This window comes from Cebus imitator, unplaced genomic scaffold (genome assembly GCF_001604975.1).
Source record: "Cebus imitator isolate Cc_AM_T3 unplaced genomic scaffold, Cebus_imitator-1.0 Scaffold388, whole genome shotgun sequence".
Taxonomy (NCBI): Eukaryota; Metazoa; Chordata; class Mammalia; order Primates; family Cebidae; genus Cebus; species Cebus imitator.
The window spans coordinates 1120513-1140710 of NW_016107703.1; the positions used below are offsets into that span (position 1 = coordinate 1120513).

General features: G+C 48.4%; 3 protein-coding genes across 4 annotated transcripts in view; 2 read left to right on the forward strand and 1 right to left on the reverse strand.

Annotated features, from left to right (window-relative positions):
* The window catches only part of PRKAR1B (protein kinase cAMP-dependent type I regulatory subunit beta), a 165997-nt gene that overhangs the window by 71585 nt on the left and 74214 nt on the right, over positions 1–20198 (forward strand). The window lies entirely within an intron of this gene.
* Positions 168–1976, forward strand: LOC108289008 (SWI/SNF complex subunit SMARCC2-like). The gene is made up of 2 exons (XM_017508274.2): positions 168–642; positions 1181–1976. The coding sequence occupies exons 1-2, from the start codon at positions 252–254 to the stop codon at positions 1255–1257; spliced, it is 468 nt and encodes a 155-aa protein (XP_017363763.1). The 5' UTR covers positions 168–251; the 3' UTR covers positions 1258–1976.
* On the reverse strand, positions 3480–4137 carry LOC108289009 (myosin light polypeptide 6-like). The gene has a single exon (XM_017508275.2). The coding sequence runs from the start codon at positions 4098–4100 to the stop codon at positions 3645–3647; it is 456 nt and encodes a 151-aa protein (XP_017363764.1). The 5' UTR covers positions 4101–4137; the 3' UTR covers positions 3480–3644.

Here is a 20198-nt window from a genome sequence, read left to right on the forward strand (position 1 = left end):
CAGGAGAATTGCCTGAACCCAGGAGGCGGAGGTTGCGGTGAGCCGAGATCGCGCCATTGCACTCCAGCCTGGGTAACAAGAGTGAAACTCCGTCTCAAAAAAAAAAAGAAAAAGGGAAGATAGTGCCAAGGAATGGCTAGATTATCTTTGCTGTAAAAGTGAGTTGTTAAGCAAAATTTTATACCTCTCTCCATCTCTCATCTTTGTTCTCAGGCCCCTCACCGTTCCCCAACCAACAAACTCCTCCCTCAATGATGCCAGGGGCAGTGCCAGGCAGCGGGCACCCAGGCGTGGCGGGTAATGCTCCTTTGGGTTTGCCTTTTGGCATGCCGCCTCCTCCTCCTCCTCCTGCTCCATCCATCATCCCATTTGGTAGTCTAGCTGACTCCATCAGTATTAACCTTCCCCCTCCTCCTAACCTGCATGGGCATCACCACCATCTCCCGTTCGCCCCGGGCACTCTCCCCCCACCTAACCTGCCTGTGTCCATGGCGAACCCTCTACATCCTAACCTGCCGGCGACCACCACCATGCCATCTTCCTTGCCTCTCGGGCCGGGGCTCGGATCCGCCGCAGCCCAAAGCCCTGCCATTGTGGCAGCTGTTCAGGGCAACCTCCTGCCCAGTGCCAGCCCACTGCCAGGTGAGAAGGGACCAGGAGGGGAGAAGGGTGAGGGAGAGGGGTCCACGTGGAGGGAGGGCGAGTGGGCAGGTGGGGAAGAGGTCAGGTAGTAGTTTCCACAATCCTTTTTGAACACTCTGGTAAAATTAGAATATAGGAGGAAGGGCCTCTCTGGCTGTCCTCCACCATTCCCCAGCCTGGCAGCTGCCACCTTTGGGATGATTTGGGGGCCTTTCACTGGTGGGTCATGGAGCAATCCTGTGGCACAGAGCATCTCAGTTGTAAACTTGAAAGGCAGTTGTTTGCATGATGATTGATTGGCATCCCTTTGCTTGTTCCCATCACATTCAAATGCCCCATTTAGAGAGTCTCCCTTCTATCAGTTTTTCTCAGTATGAAGTGGAAGAGGGTGCTGGGAACAGAAGTTGAACATTGTGGGTACCTCATTCATCCACCCAGCCACTGCATGCTATGCCCAGTTCTGTCTGTCTGTGGTGGTCTGGGTCTGGAGCCCCCTCTCCTGCGCACTCTAACTGATTCCTCTTTCTTTTCTCCACAGACCCAGGCACCCCCCTGCCTCCAGACCCCACAGCCCCGAGCCCAGGCACGGTCACCCCTGTGCCACCTCCACAGTGAGGAGCCAGCCAGACATCTCTTCCCCTCACCCCCTCTGGAGATCATGGTTCCAGGAACAGCCCTTTCCCAACCACTGGGACCCTCCCCAGCCCGGAGAGTACATCACTACGTAAGGAAAGCTCCTTCCGCCCCTCCAAAGCCCTCACCATGCCCAACAGAGGCGTGCATTTTTATATCAGATTATTCAAGGACTTCGGTTTAAAAGATATTTCTAACATCTGGGAGAGAGGATAGGATAGGATAGCTGCCCTAAAGGAAGGGCTGGTGAAAGGTGTTTATACAAGGTTCTCATTAACCACTTCTAAGGGTACACCTCCCTAGAAACTACTGCATTTTCTATGGATCAAAAAAAAATTAATCCCTTTAAAAGGAAGTAGATTTTAAAAAGCCACATTGGAGCTCCCTTTTACCCACTAAAAAATAACCAGCTTTTACATTTTTTGAGGGGGAGTGAGTTTTAGGAAAGGGGAATTAAGGTTCCAGGGAGAGCTCTGGGGATAGAACAGGGTGCAGAATCTATCTCTTCCCAAGCCCCTTTTTAGTGACTGTGTCAAGGCCCCAGCTCCCCTCCCCCACCCCACTCCACGCTTATTCGTACTAATAACCCCTCCTTCGGCTTCCTCATTGTTGCTGTTTTAGGCCACCCCAGCTCAGCCAATGATTCCTTTCCCTCTGAATGTCAGTTTTGTTTTGTTTTTAAAAGTCACCTGCTTAGTTGATGTCAGCGTATGTGTATTTGGTGGGGAAAACCTAATTTCGGGGATTCCTGTGGTAGGTAATAGGAGAAGAAAGGGCACTGGGGGCTGTTCTCCTCCCTTCCCTGGGCTGTATCCATGGACTGCTGGAAGGCGCAGAGAAGGGAGCTGTAAGAGGATGGGAAGTTTTAAAACCCAAAATTGTTTTTTTAAAGCACTTAAGCACCTCCTTATTATGACTTGGTGGGTCACCCCCGAACCGCCTCCCTCTCCCACCACGACTGTGAGAACTTCAGCTAATAGCTGGGGGCTCCCCAGATGAGGATGCAGGGATCTGGGAGCAGTAGAAGAGGGTCCCCAACCTTGGGTTGGACCAGCCCTTGGCTCGCAGCTCAATTCTGCTTCCTGCATTCCTGCTCCACGTCCCAGCTCCTCCCCAGTGACTGAAAGGCAGGTGTGGCTCCAGGCTCTGCACCGGTTCTTCTTGGTTCTCCCACCAAGCCCTTTGTTCCTCATGTCCCTGTGTTTCTCTCCCTTTGCGTCTTAGCACCTTTCTTCTGTTCAAAGTTTTCTGTAAATTTTCTTTTTTCTTTCCTTTTTTTTTTTTTTTTTTTTTTTTTTTTTTTTTTTTTTTTTTTTTTTTTTTTTTTTTTTTTTTTTTTTTTTTTTCTTACCTGTGGCTGTCAGGCAGGGGGATTGGGATGGGAGCAGCTTTCCTGGAGTCCTTCACAGCAGTGTTTATCTGGGCTAGAGAGACACTCTGCGAGCCACAGAGCCTACAGATACACCTCACCACACAATGCGAACAGCAGCACAGCTTTCAGGACCATATATAGGAGCAGAGGCTATGTATGTATGTATAAGACTATGTATAAGAGCAGAGGCTATGTATATATGTATAAGACTATGTATAAGAGCAGAGGCTTATACCTTTTAGGGCAGGTCTAAGAGCAGAGGCTCTCACTTGCCCTAAAAGCTATTTAAGACTTGGAAGGACATTCCCACAACATGGAGATTTTGTATCTTTTTCCCTTCAGAAGTAGTGGTTTCACTCCTCCCTTATTAGGGAGGAGGCAAGCCCCTTTCCTACTTCTGTTATTATTGGCCCTTCGCCCTGCTGAGGTGCTGGGCAGGCCTAGGCAGTGCTAATAATGGCCTGGCTTTAGCTCCAATAAATACTCCACAGGCTTCCCCACAAAAGGCCTTATTGGGAGATTGGGAGGGCAGGGGCCAGATTTAAGGAGCTGAAAGGCTAGAAGACAGTCAGCCTGATATGGAATGGAACAGGGATGACCAGCCTTGGTCCTGCTGGGATCTATGACTTTCCTAATCTCCCAAGAGGTAGCTTGTGTAAGATGGATGAATGGGGCCAGCAGTTCTTAACTGGAGCCCAGTTAGTACGGGGCCTTCCCCAGCTTTCCTCAACCCGCTGCTCCATTGACCTCGGACTCTGCCTCAGGGCAGAAATCATCACCACCTCACCTTCTTCCACTTTACCCTGCTCAGGAAAGAAAGCAGAACCAAACCGAGGGCCCAGAGAGCAAGTTTTATTTGGTGAATGCTGATGGCAAACATCATCCAAGAGAGACAAGATGGGAAAGGTGCTGAGACAAGATAGCCTAGGGAGCCTTCAGGCTAGATACAAAATTCACTCAGGGAAAGGCACGGACTCTGGGGAGACTGGGAAGGTCCTCAGCCATTCAACACCATGCGGACGAGCTCTTCGTAGTTGATACAACCATTGCTGTCCTCGTGCCCTGCCACCAGCATCTCTACTTCTTCCTCTGTCATCTTCTCACCCAGTGTGACAAGAACATGCCTGATTTCAGCACCCATGACGGTGCCATTTCCTTCCTTGTCAAAAACCCGAAGTCCTTCGACATAATCCTCATAGGTGCCCTGGTCCTTGTTCTTGGCCACTGTCTGCAGCATGGGCAGAAAGTGCTCAAAGTCCAGCACCTTCACATTCATCTCATCACTCTTGGGGTTCCCTAGGACCTTGAGCACCTCGGCGTTGGTGGAGTTCTGGCCCAGGGCCCTCATCACGTCCCCACACTGGCTGTACAGGATCTTGCCATCACCTGTTCGGTCAAACAGCTGGAAGGCCTCCTTGAACTCTGCGGTCTGGTCTTCGGTGAAGTCACACATCTTGACTGCTCAGCTCTGCGGCACCTTTTTGTGCCCTTGCATTCTTGTATGAATTTTAGTTTTTTAAACTTTTATTTATTTTGAGAAGAAGTCATGCTCTGTCGCTCAGGCTAGAGTGTGGTGGTGTGATTTCAGCTCAATGCAGGTTCAGGTGATTCTCCTGCCTCAGCCTCCCGAGTATCTGGGATTACAGGTGTGCACCACCATGCCCGGCTACTTTTTGTATTTTTAGTAGAGACAGGGTTTCACCATGTTGGCCAGGCTGGTCTCAAAGTCCTGACCCGCTGTGATCCGGCTGCCTTGGCCTCCCAAAGTGCTGGGGTTATAGGCGTGAGCCACTGTGCCCAGCCCTGTGTGAATTTTAGAGTCAGCTTGTCAGTTGTATGCGTTGAATTGATAGATCAGTTTGGTGTAGAGCTGCCATTTTGTCAATATTGAGTCTTCTCAATAAAGATTGTATTTAGATCTTTAACTTCTCAGCAATATTTCATAGTGTTCAGTGAAGTCCTGTATGTCTTCTGGTAAATGTTTCCCCTGCATTTCATTCCTTTCAATGTGATTACAAAGAAGACAATGCCTGCTGGCTATGGCATTGAGGAGGGGTCTCCAGTGGGCAAGAATGTCTGGGCCTGGTGAGGAAAGAGCCCCGTGCCCCATGCTGTGTCTAGGAGAACCCCTTGGGGAGGCAGGTGGCCAAGTGCATGGAGGAGTCACTGAGCCGGCTTCACTTGTCCTGAGGCCCCCTGGGAAACGATCTGTCAGCCCCAATGAAGCGTGTTGTCTCCACCCAGGGAGCTAGGGGAGTTCTCCAGACTGGCTTTTAATTACGTGAGGTGTGTTCACGCCAACTTCAGCATGCCTCTGGGACCTGTTTAGGGGAAAAGCAATTCCACAGCTAAACATTTGCCATACTGTGTATCTGGGAATGGGGCTGAAATTCATATTAAAATGTGCCAAGTCAAGGGACTCATAGGAGTTTCTGAAGATATTTTAGGCTTTCACTCCTAGGCTCCTTCTAAGACATTTATTAAGTGCCTGCTGGGTGCCTGATTGGGCCTGGGACAGGTACACAGACACGGCTGGTGCTTGCCCGCTAGGTGGGCACAGGGTCCTGCCCTGCGTCTTCTCCTCTGGGAGGTGCAGGATATGAACAATGGGCATGATAGGAATAGGACACACACTTCAGAGGCTGCAGAAGACGATCTGTGGGTGTCCACATGGAGCTATCCCTGCACGGGGTTCTCATCGTCAAACAAGGTTCGTGCCACCTGTTTTGGTCACTGTCTTCCCCATTTGCTTATTTATTTATTTATTTATTTATTTGTGATGGAGTCTTGCTCTTGTCGCCCAGGCTGGAGTGCAGTGGCCTGATCTCGGCTCATTGCAACCTCTCTGCCTCTTGGGTTCAAGCAATTCTTCTGCCTCAGCCTTCCCAGTAGCTGGGATTATAGGCGTCTGCCACCATGCCCGGCTGATATTTTGTATTTTTAGTACAGACGGGATTTCACCATGTTGGCCAGATTGGTCTCCAACTCCTGAGCTCAGGTAATCCGCCTGTCTTGGCCTCCCAAAGTGCTGGGATTACAGGTATGAGCCACTGCGCCCATCCCATTCTTTGCTCTTTATTCTTTTGAAGGTGCACTGAAGATTTACAAATATGAGGAAATGCACATTTTCTGTTTTCCTTAGTTTTAAGGACTGTATAAAGCATTTTAATAAAATGATTTTTTTTTTTGGAGACAGAGTCTTTCTCCTTTACCCAGGCTGGAGTGTAGTGGCGCGATCTCAGCTCACTTGCCACCTCTGCCTCCTGGGCTCAAGCAATTCTCTTGCCTCAGCCTCCTAAGTAGCTAGGACTACAGGTGTACCACCACACCCGGCTAATTTTTGTATTTTTAGTTAGAGATGGGGTTTTAACATATTGGCCAGGACTCCGCCTCCCAAGCTCAAGTGATCCTCCCACCTCAGCCTCCCAAGGAGCTGGGAGTACAGGTGCACACCACCACTCCCGGCTAATTTTTGTATGTTTTTGTAGAGACGGGGTTTCACCATGTTGCCCAGGCTGGTCTCAAACTCCTGAGCTCAAACATCACCCTCTTTGACCTTCCAAAGTGCTGGGATTACAGGCATGAACCACTGCGACTCACCTCTCTCAAGGTTTTCTGACTGGTCTTGGAGCTTGTCCTGTCCTGGTGTCCCCCCCCACCCACCACCTTCAGCACCTGGCCCCTTCTCTCACTGCTGCTCCTGCCCACTCACCGTGGTTTGGTGGTCACAGCTGTTGGGGGAGTTGCAGACACCGAGGAGCTGCTCTTGATGGGAGTGAGTTTGGCATGTGATGCCCATTTCTCACCAAGGAGGGAGGGGCACATAGATGCAGAGACAGAGAGAGATGGACCTGACCGTCAGATCCTCCCCACCCTCCTACAGCAGGCTTCTACAGCACAGCCTCTGTGAGGATGGAAATGCTTGCTTCCGGGCTGCTGTCCTCACAGTGGCCACGGGCTGGGGAGGTGCTGGCCACCTGGGGTCACTGTGCTCCAGCAGTTGAGAGAGGCAGAGCATTGGCTGCAAGAAAGGACGATTCTGGGTGGGGTGGCAGGGGGCCCAGGACCAGCCCTCGTCGGCAGGGCTGGCAGGAAGCCCCCCACCCCTGGTGGAGGAGCCCCAGCATCTGCTGGGCACAGTGGGTACAGTCTGGTGGAGACACGGCTGGTGGAGGACGTGCAGGCACAGTGCCAGTGGAGGACGTATGGGCATGGCCGGTGGAGGACATGTGGGCACAGTCCGGTGGAGGACGTATGGGCACAGCTGGTGGAGGCCATGCGGGCACAATGCCAGTGGAGGACATGTGGCCGCAGCTGGTGGAGGACTCGAGGGCACAGTCTGGTGGAGGATGTGCAGGCGCAATGCTGGTACTTTTACCGTGCTTTGTGAACTTGCTGTCATTAGCTCTGTTTCACATATGGGGAAACTGAGGCTTGGCAATTAAGTGACCTGCTGAAGATCCTGCTAGTAAGTGCTGGAGCTACGATTTGGACCCAGTCTCCTGGCTCCAAAGCTCATTCACTTCCTTACCTTTGCACTGAGCTCCAGAAAACCTGAGGCTTCCCTATCTCCCTCCTTCTACCTTCTCCTCCCTGCTCAAAGAGAATCCTGCAGCCATCATGGAGGGAGAAGCTGTTTCCTCTAAGCTGTTCATGGGATAAAGTCTGGGAGGGCCTGGGAGGCGATAGATGAATCCCAAGCCTTCTGGGCTCCAGGCCTGCATTCCAGTGCCCTGGGGGAGAGGCCTGGAGCTGCCAAGGGGCCCTCGGGTCCCAGTTGTGCATCTGCTGGGAAAGGACCATAGAATTGGTGTGGGGGGCGCTCCTGGAGTCCCAGGGGGTGAAGGTAGGTCGCCATCCACTCAGATCCTTCTAAGGCTCTGTGGCCCAGCCCTGCTGCTCTGGCCCCTGTTTTCAGAGCAGTGATGGCAGGGCCTGCCTGGACGTGAACATGACATCTGGCCCAGATCTGGAACATTCAGGGCCAGGCTGGTCCTGAGATGCAGACACTGCCAGGTGAGGGCTGGGCCTTGGGGCCCACAGGAACCCCTGCTCAGCTGGTTTTCAGCCTGTGGAATGTGGGTCCCAGGGCATCAGATCTCGATTCTTCCAGAGAAGCTGAAAGTCCAGTTTTTTGGTGAAATCTCCTAATTTTATTTATTGTTTTAAATTTTACTTTGAAAATAGTTCACACAGAAACATTGCAAGGAGAGTATTGTGAGGCCCTGCACACCCTTCACCGAGGTTTACCAGTCAGCATTTTAGGACATATTTTTGCTGCATATTTTTGACAATTGCTTGATCAATTCTTTCTGTCTCCTACATTTACATACTGTTATTTTTACTCTTCTGATTTGGATCATTTTTTACTCTTATAATTTAGATCATTTGAAAGTAGGTTTCAGGCTGGGCGTGGTGGCTCATGCCTGTGATCCCAGCACTTTCGGAGGCCAAGGTGGGCAGATCATGTGAGGTCAGGAGTTTGAGACCAGCCTGGACAACATGGTGAAACCCCGTTTCTACTAAAAATACAAGAATTAGCCAGATATGGTGGTGGGCACCTGTAATCCCAGCTACTCGGGAGGCTGAGGTAGAATCGCTTGAGACCTGGAAGCAGAGGTTGCAGTGAACCGAGATGGTGCCACAGCACTCCAGCCTGGGTGACAGAGTGAGACTCCATCTCAAAAAAAAAAAAAAAAAGGAGAGTAAGTTGCAGATACCAGGACCCCAGTCCTTAAATGCTTCAGTGCGTGTCTCCTAAGAGCAAGCAGGAAAATCGTCACAGGCATAGAGCTCACCCTCCATACAGCACCCTCAGCTGACCCTCATCCAGGTTCAAATCTGTCCCATTTCTTTCCTTCCTTCTTTCTTTCTTTCTTTCTTTCTTTCTTTCTTTCTTTCTTTCTGTCTTTCTGTCTTTCTGTCTTTCTTTCTTTCTTTCTGTCTTTCTTTCTGTCTTTCTTTCTGTCTTTCTTTCTGTCTTTCTGTCTTTCTGTCTGTCTTTCTTTCTTTCTCTTTTCTTTCTTTTTTTTCTTCTTTCACCAAAAACTCCTGAGGATATATCAAGTAATCTTTCTTTTTGTTTTCTTGGAGACAGGGTCTTGCTCTATTGCCTGGGCTGGAGTGCAGGCGTGAGGTCACAGCTCACTGCATCCTCAACCACCTGGGCTCAAGTGATCCTCCTGCCTCAGCCTCCTGAGTAGCTGAGCCACTGCACTGGCTAAGTTAAAAAAAATTTTTTGTAGAGGTGGAGTCTCACTATGTTGCCCAGTCTGGACTTGAACTGCTGGGCTCAAGCAATTCCCCTGCCTCAGTCTCCCAAAGTGCTGCAATTACAGGTGTGAGCCACTGCGTGCGGTCCCAATTCCTGAGGTGCCTAGGGCAGGTGTTTTACAGGGCCTTGGGTCTGCCTGTTTTCTGTGATTACATACAGCCTCCTTGCTTTTGCCGGGAAGGCCATGAACAGGAGCTGTGTCCTCACTGCTCCCCTCCCTGACCTTTTCCCTTTTTCCAAGGTGGACAGCTCCTTTAAAGCACCTCAGGAACCCCAGGAGGCCAGGTGGGCCTGACTTGTGTCCCAGCATTCAGTTGCCTTATTAAGCAAAGAGTATGAGCTTAATAAAATCAGGATCACAGGTGTGTACCACCACACCCAGCTAATTTTTAAATATTTTTGTAGAGATGGGGTCTTGCTGTATTGCCCAGGCTGGTCTTGAACTCCTGGTCTCAAGTGATCCTCCCACCTTAGCCTCCTAAAGTATTGGGATTACAGGCATAAGCCACCACACCCAGCCTGTATTACTTTTTAAATTTAAATTTTGTTTATATAATTACATAAAATACTAATATGTTTCCCAAGATGTGGGAGCTCAGAGACATCTTGCTGTATCCCTGGGTCTCGCCTCCTATACACAGAGCCCCTCCCTTTCACCTATGAGTGACTATTTTACTATTTTGTGTATCGATTTGCCTGTGCATGGTTTAAATAAGCAAATACACAGAGTTAACGGCCCCTCCTGCCTGTCTTAGACACTTGTGCCCAAGTGTCTTGCACACAGGCTGGGTGTGGTGGCTTACACCTTATGCTTTTCTCCACTTTGTGTTTTTCGTTTGACATTATGTCCTGGAGATCACATCTTTGCTGTTTATAGCAATGTCTGGGGGAGGATTTTGACAGCGTGAAGGGTTTTGAACGTATTCCAGAGTCGGAGCGGTGGTGGGAGCAGAGAATGAATTCACACGCGTTGCATCGGCACAACACGATTTCATCTAGCCGATCTTACTACAACCTGGTGCTGGGCTTCCCTCTGTCCATTATTTAGAGGAGGGGGCGGAGGTTTGGCTGAGCTCACCTGGCAGGCCAGGCAGGCATCGGAGCAGGCCAGGACCTGGTGTCTGTTTCCAGGACAGGCACTGTGTGGCCCCAGGCTCGGGATGGCTGCTGGGAGCTGGCCATCGGGGGCTCCTTGGGGCTGTGCCTGTCGCCGAGTTCACAGCCCTGCAGAGTCCCAGGCCTGTCGCAGGTGTGGCCCACAGAATCCTCCTGATGGCTCCGTAGCTTGTATGAAGTGTGGCTGGCAGGGCCAGGGGCTCAGGAAAATCCGGGAGAGAGTGCAGGCTGTGTGGTGTTTCTGTGTGAGGAGGAACCCAAGTGAGCTCAGCCTCACCCTGCGCCCTGCAGAGCAAACACGATACAGTGTCATGAGAGCTGCCGTGTCCTTCCTGAAGGCCTGAGTTCATCTGCACCAAGGCAGCCCCACCCAACGTGCTCGGAACACAGAGAAGTCCCATAGAGTAGAATCTCCCCATTAACTACTGCATACCTATTATGTTGTATTTTATCAAATACCTGGGAGGAACCATCTATAAGTAAGTGCCGCCCTGTTTTGAAGGGGTTCTCTACTAAGTCTGGCCATACCTTTGTATGACAGTTAATTAAATCCAGACACAGGTGTTTTGTTTTTAGCAATGGGTTTCCCATCAATAATTTGCTCTGGGTTAAGCAAATTATTTGTGGTTATAGTTAAATTGCCTTTCTTTAATAAGATAGCTTTATATTTTAAAATTCTGGAGTCGATGAGCCATCTTCCCGCTTTTTGGTTAGGATATCTCTGACTTGATGAGGTGTACTGACTGTTAGATATCCTTCAAAAATTAGCTTTCTACTTTCTTCTACTAATATTGCTACAGCGGCAATGGATTGAATGCACTGAGGCCATTCTCAGGCCTCAGTGTCATGAGAGCTGCTGTGTCCTGAAGATCTGGGTCTGTCCATACCAAGGTAGCCCCCCCTCCAGTGTGCTCGGAACACAGGGAAGTGTCATAGACGAGAGTTGCTCCTGGGAGCATCAGTGCCATGACCTGGTGGGGGTGACACTGGTGGCCTTTGGACATGGTGGCCATCCTGACCCAAGCTGGGGGCAGTGGGAAGACCCCTTGGTGGAGCCCACAGCTCGGGGGTCTGTGTGTGGAGGAGCATCGGAGGGGCAAGATGGCAGCAGGAGGATTCATCTTGAGTCTGGGTCTCTTCGAAGCCAGTGCTGGCCATGGCGAGGTGGGTGGTCTCCACGCCCCTTGAAGTTTAGAAGATGCGAGGCTTCTACGGGGCCGAGCTGCAGGGCGTCTGGCAGAATTTTACAGTGTTTAAAAGGAATGATTTTTAATGAGGCAGCAGAGACACGGGGTTCACACAGGCAAGGCAGAGAGGGATAAACAGACCCTGACCGGCACCTGCTCCCCCAGGCTTAGTTCCATGTGTGCAGGAGGGTCATGTGGAGATATCGGCTCACCGCGAGCTTGGTCTTCCGGGGGGCATGCTACACATGGCTCCGCTAATTGCCTTTTTCTCTCTACAGTTTCTCTTGGATATTTTTCTAGATCAGGACACAAGGTGCTCCCCTCCTGCTGCTTTTTTTTCGAGACAAGGTCTTGCTGTGCTCCAGGCTGGAGTGCAGTGTCACAATCACAGCTCACTGCAGCCTCGACCTTCTGGGCTCAAGCGATCCTCCCACCCCAGCCTCCTGAGTAGCTGGGATTACAGGTGCACAGCACCATGCCTGGCTAATTTCTTTCTTACTCTTGTTTCTTTCTTTTTCTTTCTGTCTCTCTTCTCTCTTTCTTTCTTTATTTCTTTTTCTTTCTTTTCTTTCTCTTTCTCTCTTTCGTTTTCTCTTTCTTCCTTTCCCTTTCTTTCCCTCTCTCCCTCCCTTCTTTGCTTTTCCTTTTCTTTCTTTTTTTGAGATGGGGGTCTCTCTAAGTTGGTAGGCTGGTCTGGAATTCCTGGGCTCAAGCGATCCTCTGCCTCAGCCTCCCAAAGTGCTGGGATGACAGGCGTAAGCCAACGTGCCCAGCATCCCCCTTCTTTTGAGGTCTCACAGGACCCCCTGGTGTGCTCAGTGGGCCAGCACACCGTGCCCAGCTTTTGCATGCAGCACCTTTGCAGGGCTGTGTTTTCTCCCCTCGGGCTGTGTGTGCCAGGCTGTGAGACTGGCTTTGGTCTGGGTGCTTGCCAACCCTGAAACTGACCTGGCCAAGGTGACTGGCTTCTGCCTGCTTTCCTTCCGGAGTCAGACTAGGTTAGGTGCTGAGTGGCTTTGGGTCGGTGACTGCTCCTCTCTGGCTTGAGGTGCCATATCTGTAAGGCCTGTGGCATGGCATGGCGAGAGGTGGGCTGCTGTCTGCACATGGCCACTGTCACCTTCCATTTTGCTGTTTGAACAACTGCTCTGGAAAACCAGTTTGAATCAGGCCGGGCGTGGTGGCTCATGCCTGTAATCCCAGCACTTTGGGAGGCCAACGTGGGCGGATCACTTGAAGTCAGGAGTTTGAGACCAGCCTGGCCAACATGGTGAAACCTCGTCTCTACTAAAAATACAAAAATTAGCCAGGCGTGGTAGTGGGTGCCTATAATCCCAGCTACTCAGGAGGCTGAGACAGGATAATTGCTTGAACCAGGAGGTGGAAGTTGCAGTGAGCCGAGACTGTGCCACTGCACTCCAGCCTGGGTGACAGAGTGAGACTCTGTCTCAAAAAAAAAAAAAAAAAATTGATTAGAATCAGCCGCAAGCAATATGTGGAAAGTGGGCAATGGCAGGGGAGCTTCCGGGTTTTTGTCTTACTTGAAAGCTGGAAGGTCACGCTGCCATGGGGCCTGCTTCACCTAGGTGATGGTGCTCCCTGCAGACGGGAGTGTGCCCCCTGTCCCTGCATCTGGCTGGGCCCGTGGGTGGCTGCGTTTACAATCCCTGTCTGTCTCCCTGGTCCTGAGGGTGGCTCCAGCTCTGAGGACACGATACCTGTGGTGCATCCCCTGGCTGTCTTTAACATAAGCCTGGCAGTGAGGCCAAGAGGGAGGCAGCCCGGGGCCAGCCTCACCCGTCTGGCCTTTGGAAAGCTATGCCTGTCCACCTAGAACAAAGGATCAGACAAAATTAAAACAATAATAACAAAATCAAGTGCATCTGAGTTGTACAGGGAGCCGTGGGACCCCCAGGGCAATGGGATAGGCCACCCCCTGAGCACCCACAGGTCTTAGATGCAGGCTGACCTCACACCCCTAGCTAGGACCTCAGCCCCTGCCTGCTGCCCGCCCACTGCCTGTCTGCCACCTGCCAGCTCAGGTGCAGTTTGGGCCTCTGTTTTCCAGCTCCGCGCAGGCCAGTTTTGACCACAGGACCACCTGCCTGGCAGTCTGCCCCTCCGATGGGACTGGCTGAGTCCTCAGGTGCATTACAGCTGCTCACCTGTTGGGAGCCATGGTCATCTTCACTGGGCCTGGCCCAGCCCCCTCCACGCCTTTGAAGTGCCCTGGTCCTGGCAGGGGGAGGTGGAGGTGTGCCTGGCTCTTCCACTGTGCTCTACATCCAAGGCCCGGCCTGTGCTTTGAAGCAGAAGCCATGGAAAGAAAACACATGTCTCAGCTCACAGAGCCCTGGGGTGGTGGCGCACCCTGGGAGGCTATGGCCCTGCTCCTGAGGCATTCTTTAGCCCTCGAGATTGGAGCCAGAGTCTAAGGGTTACAGTGGCTCCGGTGGCCTGGAATCATGTCACAGCGCCACGAGCACGGTGCCTTTTACTCTGGAAAATGTTCCCTGTCCTGGGAGGTGATGGCTGAGGAAGGCAGCCAGGCTTGAGAATGCTCCAGGCCTCTCATCTTCTGCGTGGAGGGGGCTCTGTTGCAGTCGGCTGTAACATCCGACACACTGGCACTGTAGCGATGGCGTCCCACCGTGGTGGAGTGGCATGGGGCAAACACCTTGGATTCAGAACAGGAGTGCCCATCATGGGCTGCAGAGCAGCGCACGTCCACCCTGTCCCTGAGGAACCCAGGGGGGTCCTTGAGCCTGACTTGGGGGTGGGCGAGGAGTCCCAGAGGATTTCTTGGAAAAGGTGAGGGAGGGAGATGGTCAGGTGGGTGAAATGGACAAGGACGTGTGCTCTGCAAACTCTGCCTGGGTCGGGGGGGCTGCCCACTGTACATCTGAGAAACAGGCCTGGAGAGTGGGCCTGCTTTGCCCGTAGTCACCTGGCTGGCCTGACCCAGGTCCCAACTGAGCCCTCCAGCTGTGCGGTGTTCCTGGGCCTGAGTGAGTGACTGCTCCCATACAGCCCCCACCTGCCTTTGCTGTTCCTCACATGGGCCTGGGAGGAGCTCCAGCCTGGCAACCCGGTTTGGTGGCAGACAGCTGGGACTCCTCTTTCTCCAGGAATGAAATCCTCAGAGAAGAAAGATCCTGAATCTCAGCCTGGAGAGAGGCCTCTGGAGGGGACCCCGCCTGCCGTCTGCTGACCTGAGCCTGCCTTGGCTGTTGGTGGCTCATGCCTCGCAGCCTGCCTTCCCTTCCCCTTGGCACCACATCCCCGATTCTGACTTGCTCAGCACTGAGAGGTTCTGATGAGGTTTCCAGCTCTGGGCCGGGTCCGGCATGTGGGATGCAGAGGCGGATCCGGCGCCTGCAGAGCCCATCGCTGCGTCTGGTTGAGCAAACAGCAAAACCTGCTTGCTGCCCTGGGGGGTCTGATGCACTCTGAGCCCAGGAAGCCACTTCGCCATGGATTGCTGGTTGTGAGGTGGCATGGGTCCCTTATGCAGGGTTTTTGGGGAGACAAGGGGTGGTTCAGCTCCTCTCCCCTCCACTGTTCCCTCTGTGATGGAGCTCGGCCAGTGTTTGTTGAATGAGTGAATGACAGTCAGAAGGGCCCCACCCATGCACTTTGGGAGGTTGAGGCAAGCAGGTCACTTGATGCCAGGAGTTCAAGACTAGCCTAGCCAACATGGTGAAACCCCATCTCTACTAAAAATGCGAAAATTGGCCAGACATGTGGCGGGTGCCTGTCATCCCAGCTTCTGGGAAGGCTGAGGCAGAAGAATTGCTTGAACCCAGGAGGCGGAGGTTGCAGTGAGCTGAGATTGCACCACTGCACTCCAGCCTGGGTGACAGAGTGAGACTCCATCTAAAAATAAGTAAATAGATTTTATTTTTTAGAGCAATTTTCCATTTAAAGAAAAATTGTGCAGAAAATGCAGAGTCCCCATATTACTCCATCCCTTCAGTTTCCTCTGTCATTGCCATCTTGCTTTAGTGTGGTGCATTATTGTAATTGAAGAACCAATATTGATACAGTATAAGCTAAACTCCATAGTCTACATTAGGGCTCACCCATAGTAATTCTATGGATTTGGACAAACATAGAATGATGTGTATCCACCATTATCAAATCACACAGAATAATCGGTTCCCTGCTGTGAAACTCCTCTGTGCTCTGCCTGTTCACCCCTTCTTCCCCCACTGCCTAGTATCCACTGACTTCTTATTGTGACTATAGCTTTGCCTTTTCCAGAATGTCCTAGAGTTGGAATTGTGCAGTAGGTAGCCTTTTCAGACTGGCTTCTTTCACCTAGGAATATACATTAAGGGTTCCTCCATATGTTTTTGTAGCTTGATAGCTCCTTTCTTTTTTCACTGCATAATATTCATTGCTGGATGGCCCACAGTTTATTTATCTATTTACCTACTGAATTGGCTGCTTCAATTTTGTCAGTTAAAACTGCTATAAACATCCATGTATAGGTTTTTGTGTGGACATACATTTTCAACTCATTTGGATAAATACCAAGGGGCACAATTGCTGGATCTTATGACAAGAATATGTTCAGTGTTTGTTTGTTTTTTGTTTTTTGAGACTAGTCTCGCTCTATTGCCCAGGCTAGAGTGCAGTGGCATGATCTCGGCTCACTGAGACCTCCACTCCCCAGGCTCAAGTGATTCTCCTGCCTCAGCTTCCTGGGAGCTGGGATTACGGGTGCCTGCCACCACATCTGGCTATTTTTATGGGATATCACCATGTTGGCCAGGCTGGTCTTTAACTCCTGATCTCATGATCCACCCACCTCAGCTTCCCAAAGTGCTGGCATTACAGGTGTGAGCCACCGTGCCTGGCCATGTTTAGTTTTTTTTAAGGAACCACCAAACTGACTTCCAAAGTGGCTGCACCATTTTGCATTCCCCCAACAATGTGTGAGTTCCCGTTGCTCCATACCTTTACCAGCATTTGGTGATGTTGGTGTCTGGGTTTTGGTCATTCTAATAGGCATGTAGTGGTATCTACATTGTTGTTTTAATTTGCAGTTCCCTGATGACATAAGATGTGGAACATCTTTCCATATGCTTATTTGCCATCAGTAAATCTTCAGTGAGGGGTCTATTCAGATCTTTTGCCCATTTTTAAATTGGGTGGTTTGTTTTCTTATTGTTGAGTTTTAAGAGTTCTTTGCATATTGTAGATACAAGCTCTTTATCATACATGCATTTTGTAAATATTGTCTCCCAGTTTGTGGCTTGTCTTCTCAGTCTCTTAACCATGTTTGATGAAGCAGAAGTTTTACATTTCAATGAAGTCTGGCTTATTTTTTTCATGGACTATGCTTTTGATGTTGTTTTTAAAAAGTTGTCACCAAGGCCAGGTGTGGTGGCTCACGCCTGTAATCCCAGCACTTTAGGAGGCTCAGGTGGGAGGATTGCTTGAGCTCAGGAGTTTGAGGCCAACCTGGGCAACATCATGTGATATCCATCTCTAAATAAACAAACAAATAAATAAATAAATTAGTTGTCACCAAACAGAAGGTAATCAAGATTTTCTTCTTTGTTATCTTTTAGAAGCTTTACTAGATGTAGTTATATCTGAGATCTACTTTGAGTTAGTTTGTGTAAGGTCTATGTCTTGATCTCCCTGCCTCTCGGGGATATTCAGTTGTTCCAGCATTGTTGAAGAGATTTTCCTTTCTTTGCTTCTTTGCTTTTGCTCTTATGTCAAAGAACAGCTTACTATATTTGTGTAGATCTACTTTTGAGCTCTCTATTCTGTTATATTGATTTGTTTGTGTATTTTCTCATCAGTGCTATGCTGTCTTGATTACTATAGCTTTATAGTAAGTCTTGAAGTTGGGTAGTGTTAGTCTTTTTTTTTTTTTTTTAAATGTTGTTTTAGCTATTCAGGTCTTTTGCCTTTCCATATAAGCTTTAGAATTTTGTTGATATCCACAAAATAACTTTCTGGGATTTTGATTGGGATTGTGTTGAATCTGTTGAGAAATTGGAAAGAGCTGACATTTTGACAATATTGAGTCTATCCCTGAACATAGGATATCTCCTCATTTACTTAGATCTTTGATTCTTTTCAGCAGACTAGTTTTGTAGTTTTCCTCATATATATCTTTTGTATATTTTGTTAGATTTCTAAGTATTTCTCTTTTCTAGTGCTAATGTAAATAGTGTTGTGTTTTTAATTTCCAATTTTAGCTGTTCATTGCTTTTATAGGAGGGCTGTTGGCTTTTGTATATTAACCTTGTATACTGTAAACTTGCTATAATTACTTATAAGTTTCAGGAGGTTTTTTTTTGTTTCTTGTTGATTCTTTTGGATTTTCTGCATAGACAGTCATGTCATCTGTGAAGAAAGAGAGTTTTATTTTTTCCTTCCCAATCTGTATGCCTTTAATTTCCTTTTCTTGTCTTATTGCGTTAGCTAGAACTTCCAGTATGATACTGAATAGGAGTGGTCAGAGAGGACATCCTTACTTTGTTCCTGATCTTAGCAGGGTAGCCTTGAGTTCTCACTGTTAAGTATAATGTTCCCCTATAATTCTAGTTTGCTAATTTTTAAAAAAGATCATGAATGGGTATTAGATTTTGTCAAATGCTTTGTCCATCTATTGGTATGATCAAATGGTTTTCTTTCTTCAGGTTGTTGATGTGGTGGTTCATGTCAATTGATTATTTATTTATTTATTTTTAGAAATGGAGTCTCTGTCACCTAGGCTGGAGTGCAGTGGTGCGATCTTGGCTTACTGCAACCCTCATCTCCTGGGTTCAAGTGATTCTCCTGCCTCAGGCTCCTGAGTAGCTGGGAATACAGGCATGTGCCACCACGCCAGACCAATTTTTGTATTTTTAGTAGAGATGGGGTTTCACCATGTTAACCAGGCTGGTCTCAAACTCCTGAACTCAGGTGATCCACCTACCTCAGTCTCTCAAAGTGCTGAGATTATAGGTGTGAGCCTCTGCACCCAGCCAGTAATTGAATTTTCAAATGTTCTGTCAGCCTTGTATACCTGTAATAAATCCCACTTGTCCATGTTATATAATTCTTTCTGTACATCATGAGATTCAATTTGTAAATACTCCATAGAAAATTTTGTATCTATGTTCATGAGAGATATTTGCTCTGTAATTTTTCTTTTAATGTGTTTGTTTTGTTTTTGTGTTTATGCTGTCCTTATAGAATTATTTAGGAAGTGTTTCGTCTGCTTCTATTTTCTGAGAGCTATTGTAGAGAATTGATACTATTTCTTCCTAAATATTTGGTAGAATTAACTAGTGAACACAACTGTGCTTAGTGATTTTTGTTTTTCTTTTTATTTTTTATTTCTAAGAGACAAGTTCTCTGTCTGTCATCCAGGCTGGAGGGCAGTGGTACAGTCATAGCTCACTGCAGTTGCCAACTCCTGGACTTAAGTGACTCTCTGGCCTCTGCCTTCCAAGTAGCTGGGACTATAGGTGTGGACCACCAGGCTTGACTAATTTTTTTTTAATTTTTATTTTTAGTAGAGATGAAGTATTGCTGTGTTGCTCAGGTTGCTCTCGAATGCCTGGCCTCAAGTGATGTTCCTGCCTCAGCCTCCAAAAGCGCTGGGATTCCAGGTGTGAGCTGCTGTGCCCAGCCTAGGCTTGGTGCTGTTTGTTTTGGAAAGTTAATAATTACTGATTCAATTTCTTTAATAGATATAGGCCTGTCCAGATTGTCTATTGCTTCTTGTGTGAATTTTAGTAGATTGTGTATTTCAAGGAATTGGCCCATTTTATCTAAGTTATCAAATGTGTAGTCATAGTTTTTCTTCTTTTCTTTTTTTCTTGAGATGGAGTTTTGCTCTTGTCACCCAGTCTAGAGTGCAGTGGTGCGATCTCAGTTCACTGCAACCTCTGCCTCCTGGGTTCAAGTGATTCTCCTGTCTCAGCCTCCTGAGTAACTGGGATTACAGGCACTTACCATCATGCCTGGTTAATTTTTTGTATTTTTAATAGAGACAGGTTTTCACCATGTTGGCCAGGCTGGTCTAGAACTCCTGACCTCAGGTGATCCACCCGCCTTGGCCTCCCAAAGTGTTGAGATTACAGGTGTGAGCCACTGCACCCAGCCTCATAATATTATTTTATTTGTAATATCCATAGCACCTGTAGTGATGTCCCTTCCTTCATTTCTGAAATTAGAGAGGCTTTGGCCGCGTTGATTTTCTCTAGTATTTTCCTGTCTTCAATTCCATTTATTTCTGTCTTAATTTTTATTCTTTCTTTCCTTTTTGTTGCTTTGGATTTAATTTCCTCATCTTGCTGCAGTTTCCCAAGATGGAAGCTTAGGTTGTTGATTTGGATCTTTTCCTGACTTACGCATTCAGTGCTGTAGATTTCCCTCTAAACATTGCTTTTGCTACCTCCCACACATTATGATACGTTCTATTTTCATTTTCATTTCATTCAAAACACTTTTCAGTTTCTCTTGAGCCTTCTTTTTTGACCCATGTGTTATTTAGAAGTGTGTTATTTAATTTCCCAATATTTTGGATTTCCTATCTATCTGTTACTGACTTCTAGTTTAATTCCATTCTGGTGTGAGAGCAGGCGCTGTGTGATTTGTGTTCTGCTACATTTGTTCAGGGATATTTTATGGCTCAGAATGTTTTCTATATTGGTAAATGTTTCATGTGAGCTTGGGAAGAATGTGTAGTCTGCTCTTGTTTGATGAAGTGTTCTATAAATATCAATTAGATCCTGTTAACTGATAGTGCTGTTCAGTTCATCTGTGTTCTTACTGATCCTCTTTTTTTTTAATGTGTAATTTTTCAAACTAGATTACTGATTTTCTGCCTACTGGATCTGTTGATAACTAGCAGAGGGGTGTTAAAGTCTTAAACTATAATAGTGTATTTGTCTTTTTCTCATTCTAGTTTGATCAGATTTTGCCTTATGACCCATTTTTAAATTTAATAGACCCATAG